At 58.1% G+C, this 10,534-nt stretch overlaps 2 protein-coding genes across 3 annotated transcripts; one reads left to right on the top strand and one right to left on the bottom strand.

Annotated features, from left to right (window-relative positions):
* Positions 1-477: 477 nt before the first annotated feature.
* On the bottom strand, positions 478-990 carry HSPB9 (heat shock protein family B (small) member 9). The gene has a single exon (XM_029210709.1). The coding sequence runs from the start codon at positions 970-972 to the stop codon at positions 508-510; it is 465 nt and encodes a 154-aa protein (XP_029066542.1). The 5' UTR covers positions 973-990; the 3' UTR covers positions 478-507.
* Positions 991-2,296: 1,306 nt separating this feature from the next.
* Positions 2,297-10,512, top strand: KAT2A (lysine acetyltransferase 2A). Of its 2 annotated transcripts, none has more exons than XM_029210649.1 (18): positions 2,297-2,686; positions 2,826-2,949; positions 3,286-3,431; positions 3,534-3,623; positions 3,936-4,117; positions 4,208-4,399; positions 5,247-5,353; positions 5,549-5,659; positions 5,752-5,888; positions 5,983-6,191; positions 6,407-6,533; positions 8,423-8,533; positions 8,855-8,998; positions 9,254-9,368; positions 9,460-9,496; positions 9,579-9,642; positions 9,776-9,860; positions 9,959-10,512. In XM_029210649.1, exons 1-18 carry the CDS (start codon positions 2,348-2,350, stop codon positions 10,150-10,152), a joined length of 2,514 nt encoding a protein of 837 aa, XP_029066482.1. In that variant the 5' UTR covers positions 2,297-2,347; the 3' UTR covers positions 10,153-10,512. The 2 variants fall into 2 exon arrangements, with proteins under 2 accessions (XP_029066482.1, XP_029066481.1); XM_029210648.1 differs by having other exon boundaries at positions 5,749-5,888.
* Positions 10,513-10,534: the final 22 nt, after the last annotated feature.

Genomic DNA, 10,534 nt, shown 5'->3' with positions numbered 1-10,534 from the left:
TATTTGAAAATAGTTGGTCTCTGAACACCAGAAACAACCTCTTTCGGGTTTTCTGATTGGTCTGTACTAGGCTCGTGAGAGATGGGGTCCTCTCACCCTCTTCTCTGAAGAGGAAGGAACACCGACGACCTCTGGAACCTTGGACTCGTCATAAGGCCGAGACGGCAGCCCCCCACTGGGTCCAAGCCGTCTGCTCCCTAGTCTCTGGGGGGCCCTCTGCTGGTTCTGGAGTCAAGTGATGCTGGGGCCCTTTTGGCCCTCTGCTGCTCCCTGCTGGTCCAAGCAGTGAGCTGAGCTGAGTAAAGCAACACTGCCCACTCTCCCCCCAGCTTCCCGGGGGCCAGATTTATCGTGGACCACCACCTTGAGGTGCCTATCCTGCCCCTCTGGGCCCTCCACCTGGCCTCCCTCTACCTTTGTTCTACCTCCCCCTCTGACCCCAGCCCCAAGAAATGACCGCAGACTCTGAAGCTGTTGTGTTGCTCACTACGGTGGTGGGTTACTGGGTCAGGCTGGTTTGGAACCCTTCTTAGAGGCACGGCTCCTGAGTCTCGAGGCGGGTCCTGTTTGGGCTTCAGGGGAAGGCAGCACCCGGCACTGGCCACGGACGCACAGCTGGCCAGAGGGGGTCAGGCAGCAGGTCATGGCGGCGGGATCCAGGTCCGGTGGTAATGACATTTGCTGGTGCACCTTCTGCGCCACGCGGAAGCCGCTCCCATCCGGGTCACAGCCCTCCAGTTGCCGCTGGCCAGTCACCATCAGGCATCCGCCGTCCACTTGAACCACCAGCTCCTCAGGGGTGAAGCCGTGGGCATACATCTTCATCTGGAAGCCACCCCGTACAGCTGCCGCATCTTCCGCGAGCTGCCGCACCGGCAGGGTGGTCACCTGGTTCTGTTCAGTAAAGGCCACGCTGGGACATCGGGACGCCGACTGGCTCCCGTTGGGGAGACTGCTATCGACCCGCTGCATCCGAGTGAGCAACTGCTGTTGAAGGGCGCGAGGCTCCGAATGCAGCGCTCGGCGCTGGGCGGGGGGGCGGACGCCGGGAGCGGGGGCCCGACGCCGGGAGCGGGGGCCCTCGTGGCCCCGCGTGGCTCCGCTCCTGCTCGCGCGACGCCGCCCCGCTCAGGGGGCTCCCTTGGCTTCCGGCAAGGTTGGCGTCCACAGAGTATGGGGTCAGCTGTGCACGTCCTACTTCCATGGGTCAGGTTGGCATCCGCCCTGGCGCCCCCTGCTGCTGCTTTTATCTCGGATCCGGCCGCTTTCTCGGGCCTTTCCCCACCTTAGTCAGAGGACCCGGCCGCCGGGGCTGAGACCCAACCGGATAGGCCAAAAGAGGCTGGTGGCGCTCGAGCCCAACACTGGAGCTGTCACCAGTACGGAGCGGAGATGAGATTGAGCCGCCGGGCTCTTGCCCTTCTGAGAATCGGGCCTGGGGGGAAGGAGGACTGTCCCCTGAACAGAGCCATCAGTGTGACCGTGGGGTCATCCATTCTTGGAACGTCCTGCAGTTCTCTGACCACGCACAATCCTGCGACACATGGGGACTGGGAGGTGGAGGCGCCTTCCTGGTTTCTTCATTCCATCCCGGGCCTACTGTGGCAGCTCAGAGCTGGGCTCTGGGACCACAATGATGAAGACTTGGGCCCTGCGTGGGAGGTGCCCACCGTGTGGGCGGGAGAGCCGTTCCGCCCTCCTCTGCCTCTACTCCATCTCCACCTTGGGAGCCTTTTACCTGACCACGGCCATTACTGTGGCGCTCAGTGCTTATAAAATAAACGCTTTTTGTTGAGGTATAATGTACGCAGAGAAAAGTGCGCAAAGAGAACACACCCGTGTAACCACTTAACAGGTCAAGAAATAGAACTGCTGCTATTTAATCGCCACGCTGGGTGCAACTCTGTGTCCAGAGACGTGTGGGATAGGGCCAGGGTGGGGGCAGGAGGGAGATGCGCAAGAAGCCAACTCGACTCCAGGCCCCAGGCCTGCATTTTCACCCTTGGGCTTGGGAGGTGATTCCCCAAACCGAAGCCTGTGTTCTGGGGTACTTCTCCTTGTCCCAAGAGCAGCAATCTTTACTATCTTGGAAGCCTTCAATAGGGATTACAAGTGAGGAGGAGTCAGTCTGGGGTGCTCGCTCGGGCCTCACTTGTCTAGACGTCCGACATCAAGAGACAGGACAGAAAAGCCTGGAAGCTGGAGGCAAAGGGAGCGACCGTGAAAGACTACAGTTCCCATCATGCTCCGGGGCATGGACGCCTGCGCACTGAACGCCGGTTGCCCATGCGGCCCTAGGGCTGGGAGCGCCGCGCCGCGCTGCGCCGCGCTCCGCTGCGGGGAGGCCATGACGGAACCTTCCCAGGCCTCGACCCCGGCCCCGGCCGCGCAGCCCCGTCCTCTTCAGTCCCCAGCCCCCGCCCCAACTCCGACTCCTACCCTCAGCCCGGCTTCGGCCCCGACTCCGGCTCCCACTCCGGCATCAGCCCCAGCCCCAGCTACAGCCCCAGCCGGGAGCACAGGGACTGGGGGGCCCGGGGTAGGAAGTGGGGGTACCGGGAGCGGGGGTGATCCGGCTCGACCTGGCCTGAGCCAGCAGCAGCGCGCCAGCCAGAGGAAGGCGCAAGTCCGGGGGCTGCCCCGCGCCAAGAAGCTTGAGAAGCTAGGGGTCTTCTCGGCTTGCAAGGTGGGGGCGGGGCCTGGGGTGAGAGGAGGCGGGGTTTGGGGCATCCTAGGACTTGGGTGGGAATGGGGGCAAAGTTCTGGCTGGGGAACGGCTTCTCACCCCGGGTTACAGGGTTATTGACTGATTCTTCTGCCTCCAGGCCAATGAAACCTGCAAGTGTAACGGCTGGAAAAACCCCAAGCCCCCCACTGCACCCCGCATGGACCTGCAGCAGCCAGCTGCCAACCTGAGCGAGCTGTGCCGCAGCTGTGAGCACCCCTTGGGTAAGGCAGGTAGTGCCCTTGGAGCTGGCGGTGGGGGGTGGAGGTGCCCGGTCGTACTTGGACAGGATGACTTAATGCCACATAATTGCATCTCTGAAAGACCGAAGATGCCTCCTAAAGAGGAATTGGTCTGGGAGTGTGTATGCCCCAGGGGAGGAGAAGGGAAATCTGCCAGCCAGAGGAGACAAGAGGCCACCCAGATAGGAGCAGTCAGTCTCGTTGCCGGTCACGCTGATTGGAGGGACTGAGGGTGTGTCTTGGCTGGCGATGAAAAGGAGTAGGAAGCCCTGTTGATTTTTTCTGTTCCTTTTTCCCAACTGCCATTTATCCTTACAGCCGACCACGTGTCCCACCTAGAGAATGTGTCAGAGGATGAGATTAACCGACTCTTGGGGATGGTGGTGGACGTGGAGAATCTGTTCATGTCTGTTCACAAGGAGGAGGATACGGACACCAAGCAGGTCTATTTCTACCTCTTCAAGGTGAGCTTCTTCCAAGTGAGTGTGCGTGGGCGAAGGAGGGAGGCTGGGGGCTCTGCAGCTCTGTATTCCACTGACCTCTACTCCTCCCTCCTCTTCTTCCAGCTCCTGCGGAAATGCATCCTGCAGATGACTCGGCCCGTGGTGGAGGGGTCCCTGGGCAGCCCCCCATTTGAGAAGCCTAATATTGAGCAGGTGGGATGAGGCAGGTGGTAAGAGGATTGGGGGCATCTTGGAGGAGTGGGGAGGCTGTGTTATCCATTCCCCCCCCCACCCCGCCGCCCAAGCTGAGAACAGGGGAGAGGTTCAGAGAAAGGAGGATGCTTTGGGCTAACCTCAGGTGGGCATGGATGTGGGAGGGGGTATAATTTCTCCTCACAGACAGCTGCAGAGCAAAAGCCGCAGAGAGCCCCCTGCCCTCAGGAAGCACCTACTTTTGAATAAGAAGGCCCTGCTGGCTGCCCACACCTCCTCCCGTTTTGTCCCCTACCTACCTCCCCTTCTCAGGGTGTGCTGAACTTTGTGCAGTACAAGTTTAGTCATCTGGCTCCCCGGGAGCGGCAGACAATGTTCGAGCTCTCGAAGATGTTCCTGCTCTGCCTTAACTACTGGAAGCTTGAGACGCCTGCCCAATTTCGGCAGAGGTCTCAGGCCGAGGACGTGGCTACCTACAAGGTCAATTATACCAGGTAGGTCCAGCCAGGGACAGCATGGGGGAGGCTTGTAGGCCCAGCCTGGGCTTTCATTTACCACCTCCCCGCTCCTCATCCGCTCTGCAGATGGCTCTGTTACTGCCACGTGCCCCAGAGCTGCGATAGCCTTCCCCGGTACGAGACCACTCACGTCTTTGGGCGGAGCCTTCTCCGCTCCATCTTCACCGTTACCCGGCGACAGCTGCTGGAGAAGTTCCGGGTGGAGAAGGACAAGCTGGTGCCCGAGAAGAGGACCCTCATCCTCACCCACTTCCCCAAGTAAGGCTTATTCTGGCCCGTCAGGATCTTGCACCACGTTCACATCCTCCCTGTGGTCCCCTGTTTTCCAGGAGGACTTCCTGGATTGGTCCTTCCTCTCACTCCGTGAATCTTCTGGGATGGATCTGGGCCTCTACCTGGGAGACTTGCCCAAGGCCCAGATATAATTTGCTAGCTCCTTGCCTTTTCCTGTACTAGTCTGGGGATGACAGGTACATGGCCCGAGTGCTAACACTGCCCACGCCTCTGGTAGTCATGACTAACTGTTTCCCATGGGGTGTGGACGCAGCTCAGAATCTTTCTCACCACAGAACTCCTCAAGAGCTTACACTTGAGGTGAAACTGTTTTTCACCCCTGTCCTAGCCCTTTCTGTAAGATTTTTCTCTGTTCTGCCACACCATCTCTTCATTTTAAAGCTGGCTTACAGCCACCCAGTTCAAGAAGCCTTTCCCAACTAATGCAGGCCCTCATGTGCTCCTCTTGCCACCAGGTGGCAGTAAGAGGTGGCAGGAGAGGGTGGAATCACATTTTGATACTGAGGCCCAGGGTGACTGGGTGCCCCACCTGGCACACAGCACAGGATAGCTTCGGTTCAGACCCTGTCTCCCTATGCTGTTCACCGTGGCATACTGGGCTTCTAGTCTCCGTTCTGGATCATCCTGTCCTCCTACCTTCAACGAGGGGCTCCCAGAAGACAGGAAGCTGTGCCTCTTCCTTGTCTGAAGGCAGAGGCTGTCTCTGTCTCCCAGTTCCCTGAGGGCAGCCTCCAGGCCTTCCCGTGTCTGGCCCAGGCTGCTCCCTCGGTTGGAGGACAGAGCTGTGGGACAGACTCTACCCTCCCCCCAGATTCCTGTCTATGCTGGAGGAGGAGATCTACGGGGCAAACTCTCCAATCTGGGAGTCGGGCTTCACCATGCCGCCCTCAGAGGGAACCCAGCTGGTGCCCCGGCCGGGTATGTGCCACACACAGTAGGCTTTCTGCTTGGCCCTCCTGGCTGACCTTAGCCCTGCAGTGGAGGAGGGGCTGCGATTGGCAGCAGTGGGGAAGTACAGGAGGGCTCAGCTGGGGGTGGGAAAGCCTGGATCCCTTAGAGGGACACACCAGCACCTTCAAGCTCCATCCCCTGATTTTTTCGTCTCTTTCTCAGCTACAGTCAGCGCTGCGGTGGTTCCCAGCGCCCCCATCTTCAGTCCCACCATGGCTGGGGGCAGCAACAGCTCCTTGAGCCTGGATTCCGGAGGGGCTGAGCCCATGCCAGGTGGGTGCTTGACCCCTGACCTCTACCCCTCACTCACCCCTCCCCCGGCCCCTCTTGCTGTCCCTGGGAGACTTTGCCAGCTTCCTCAGCAGGTGAGAAGAGGAAGCTCCCAGAGAACCTGACCCTGGAGGATGCCAAACGGCTCCGTGTGATGGGCGACATCCCCATGGAGCTCGTCAATGAGGTCATGCTCACCATCACGGATCCCGCGGCCATGCTGGGGCCTGAGGTGGGCAGCCCAGCTTATGGACCAGTTGTGCTGGGGGTGGGGTGGTGGCTCACCACCTGAGACCCCAGCTCAACACCCCTCCTCTGGTGCCCAGACGAGCTTGCTGTCGGCCAACGCCGCCCGGGATGAGACTGCCCGCCTGGAGGAGCGCCGCGGCATCATCGAGTTCCACGTCATCGGCAACTCGCTCACACCCAAGGCCAACCGGCGGGTGTTGCTGTGGCTCGTAGGGCTGCAGAACGTCTTCTCCCACCAGCTGCCACGCATGCCCAAGGAGTACATCGCCCGACTCGTCTTTGACCCGTATGTCCCCAGGAGAGCCCAGCCCGAGGCCACCACACCCGGGCACCTCCTCCTTGGCCTCCCCACTGCTCCCCAGGCCTCTTCCTCCAACCCTGGGTGATTCTTGCTCCTTAGTTCCCAGCACCGTGTACAGCTCAGGCCTCCGGGGTTGTTGTGGGCTCCTGGGGAGCATTTGGGGACAGGTAGGGCCTGTGACCTGACCCCTCTCCCCTCAGGAAGCACAAGACTCTGGCCTTGATCAAGGACGGGCGGGTCATTGGTGGGATCTGCTTCCGCATGTTTCCCACCCAGGGCTTCACGGAGATTGTTTTCTGCGCTGTCACCTCAAACGAGCAGGTCAAGGTGAGTCCATGCCCCTGGTCCCAGCTCCATCCCACCCCCTGCTTCTGCTCTGGACGAGGTCAGAGCAGCACAATAGTGACACAGCTGCCGCCAACCCTTCTTTTAGTGGCCAGACAGTTCTTCACACCCCCACAAGGTGGCAGTTGTACTTTGATAACTGCATTAAGGAAACACCTGTTGACATATGGCACGCCAGAATCAGTAACCCTTTTATTTTGTTTTCTTCTCGTTTTATTGAGATATAACTGACTTGTAGGGCTGTGTAAGTTTAAGGCGTACAGCCTGATGATTTGACTTATGTACGTCGTGAAATGATGACCACAGTAAGTTTAGTGAACATCCGTTATCTCATATAGTTACAAAATTAAAGGAATAGGAAAAAAGTGCTTTTTCTTTGTGATGAGAACTCTCCAGATTTACAGTAACACTTTTAAATGGACCTGTATTTCTTTCATCACAAGAATGTTCACGTACGTTGGGGAGTTAACTTTTATAACAGCACCCTGTGCTGGGTGATAGCCCTGGTTTCTGTCCTTTAATTGTTACAGTAGACCCACTAGTAAGGTCCCGGGTTGTCCTGTTTTATTTTTTTATTTATTTTTTATAAGTTTATTTTACTTATTTTATTTTTGGCTGTGTTGGGTCTTCGTTGCTGCGCGCAGGCTTTCTCTGGTTGCGGCGAGCGGCGGCTACTCTGCATTGTGGTGCGCGGGGTTCTCATTGCGGTGGCTTCCCTTATTGCGGAGCACGGGCTCTAGGCGTGCGGGCTTCAGTAGTTGTGGCACACGGGCTCAGTAGTTGTGGCGCACGGGCTTAGTTGCTCCGTGGCATGTGGGATCTTCCCAGACCAGGGCTCGAACCCGTGTCTCCTGCATTGGCAGGTGGATTCTTAACCACTGCACCATCAGGGAAGCCCTATTTTTTAATTTTTATTTTTTAATACTCTTTTTAAAAAATATTTATTTATTTATTGTTTATTTGGCTGTGTTGGGTCTTAGTTGAAGCATGTGGGATCTTCGTTGTGGCATGTGAACTCTTAGTTGCGGCGTGTGGGATCTAGTTCCCTGACCAGGGATCAAACCCGGGGCCCCTGCATTGGGAGCGTGGAGTCTTAGCCACTGGACCACTGGGCAAGTCCCTTGTCCTGTTTTGTTTTTATTTATTTACTTTGTAAAATGATGCAGCCACTTTATTTATTTTTGGCCACACTGTGCAGCTTGCAGGATTTTAGTTCCCCTGCCAGGATCAAACCCGCGCGCTCTGCAGTGAAAGTTTGGGGTCCTAACCACTGGGATGCCAGACAGTTCCATGGTTGTCCTGTTTTACATAACCCATATCTGCAGGGTGCCTCTTTGGTCCTGACGTGTGTGGAAGACAGTCTCTTTGGGGTTCAGATATTGTGATGAGTGGGGCCCTTGTGATTCCCCCTCCCCCTTCCTCCAATTCTGAGGCCCAGGGACTGGGAACTAGCCGCCTGAGGACCACAGCTTCCTGGTTGGGTTTAGATGCAGGCCCTCCCTGCCATAGCTGGCCACCTGACTTGGACACATTTCCTAACATAGCTGAGTTTCAGGTGTTTTTCTGTAAAATGAAGGTAACGATAGCTGTTTCATGGGTTAACTTGAGGATTACTCTGTAAAGAACCAAGCACCACACCTGTTCCAGAGTAAGCTCTTAGAAATCCAGCATCCTTTGCTTTTCTCCCCATAAACTCCCCTTCCTCTGCCAGTCGCCTTTCCTCCTACCTGACTTGGATCCCCTGGCTATTCCCACCTCCTTTCCAGTCTGCTCCCTCCTGTCCCTGCCCTTCCCTCCCTGCCCCCCTGAGACCTCTCTAGCCACAGGCCTGCCCCCTGCCCCCTGAAAAGCCCTGCCCCCTTCCCCTGCAGGGCTATGGGACTCACCTGATGAACCACCTGAAGGAGTATCACATCAAACACAACATTCTCTACTTCCTCACCTATGCCGACGAGTACGCCATTGGCTACTTCAAAAAGCAGGTGACCCTCACCTCACCCCGTTTGCCCACTTCCTGGGGACAGGGGTCATTCTGTCTCATCCCCAATGTGGATGGAGTAGGAGTCCTTCGTCTCCCCTGTTCCATCCCACACCTGCGGGGGAGTCCTTCACGCCTGTATTCCTCCCTCCTGCTGCTGCTCCAGGGAAGGATAGGGTTCTCTAGGGCAGTTGGGCAGGCTGGGGGAGCTGGGAGGTTCTGGGGGTGAGTCGGGGGGTGGGTAGCCAGCCTGGAAACATGCCAGGGACAGATTCAGGTTAGAAAAGGCTTGCTGATGGATTGGCTGTAACTCTCCACGCCTTAGGGCTTCTCCAAGGACATCAAGGTGCCCAAGAGCCGCTACTTGGGCTACATTAAGGACTATGAGGGCGCAACACTGATGGAGTGTGAGCTGAACCCGCGAATTCCCTACACGGAGCTGTCCCACATCATCAAGAAGCAGAAGGAGGTGTGTGTGCATGTGTGTGCGTGTACTCGCACACACATGCACGTCTCCATGGGGCTTTTCATGAACGTGCACTTGAGGGTGAACACGTGTGGATGTGTACCACGTGTACACGCATGTGCGCATGCACGTGAAGAAGGATGGGCCAGGGTCTTGGTTCTTGCTCTGCCTCTTAGGGGAAATTAGGGGGGCATGACTGTGGCCTGGGAGGGTGTTTGCTGGAGCTGGGTTGGCTCCTCAGACCCTTCCTTCCCTCAGATCATCAAGAAGCTGATTGAGCGCAAACAGGCACAGATCCGAAAGGTCTACCCCGGGCTCAGTTGCTTCAAGGAGGGTGTGAGGCAGATCCCTGTGGAGAGCGTCCCCGGCATTCGTGAGCAGGGGTCTTGGCTGGGGAGGGGGTGTACTGCTTGGGGTGTGGACAGGCATTCTTAGGGGTGTTCTCCCCACTCCCCACTTTGCAGGAGAGACGGGCTGGAAGCCGCTGGGGAAGGAGAAGGGGTGAGTGTTGTGTGGAGGGAAGGGAGGAAGGAGGGGGAGGCAGAGGGCCCAGGAGCCTCAGACTCGGCCTCTCTTGCCCCAGGAAGGAGCTGAAGGACCCAGACCAGCTCTACACGACCCTCAAAAACCTGCTGGCCCAGATCAAGGTGGGGAGACCAGGCTCCCTTCTGGGGGTCCCTGTGCCAATGGCTGCGGCTTTCTGACCCAGGGTGGGGGGTGGCTGTCTCGAGCTGGGCGGGGGCACAGTGGGCCTGGCCTCAGCCCGGCTCTCCTCTGCAGTCCCATCCCAGTGCCTGGCCCTTCATGGAGCCCGTGAAGAAGTCGGAGGCCCCAGACTACTACGAGGTCATCCGCTTCCCCATCGGTGAGGACCCTCCGTTCCAACTCCTTCCTCCCACACCTGCTCCGGCTCCCTGGGCCGTGCAGCCTCTGAAAACCGTGCCCTTCTCTCCTGCTGCCCAGACCTGAAGACCATGACAGAGAGGCTGCGCAGCCGCTACTATGTGACCCGGAAGCTCTTTGTAGCTGACCTACAGCGGGTCATCGCTAACTGCCGCGAGTACAATCCCCCGGACAGCGAGTACTGCCGCTGCGCCAGCGCCCTGGAGAAGTTCTTTTACTTCAAGCTCAAGGAGGGCGGGCTCATTGACAAGTAGTCTGGCTTTGGACCTCGGCCTCAACCTGGAATGCCTCCACCTCGGGTTCTGATCTAATCCCTGGGGTGCCCTTGTGCCCAGGTCTGCCTCAGTTTGAGACACTCCAGCCAGGGGCCTTCCAGCCCCTGATGCTGCAGCCGTTTCAGGGCCCTGGGACACCCCCAAGCCTGCAGCTCTGTCTCACCCTTCATTGTGTCTGACCTTGGGAAGGGGTCTCTCAGGTCTGGGGTTCAGCCCCTCTAAGAGTGGCTGGTGGCCAGAGAATGAAGCCTGTCCAGCCCTGGTGGCCCCCAGTCCTGCCTGATCCCCCCTTCTCCCCACCCCCACCCGCAACACACACACACACACACACACACACACACACACACACACACACACACAC

This window comes from Monodon monoceros, unplaced genomic scaffold, assembly GCF_005190385.1.
Source record: "Monodon monoceros isolate NGI ecotype Baffin Bay Population unplaced genomic scaffold, NGI_Narwhal_1 Super_Scaffold_9, whole genome shotgun sequence".
NCBI classification, from domain to species: domain Eukaryota; kingdom Metazoa; phylum Chordata; class Mammalia; order Artiodactyla; family Monodontidae; genus Monodon; species Monodon monoceros.
This window is presented reverse-complemented; position numbering and strand designations above follow the sequence as displayed.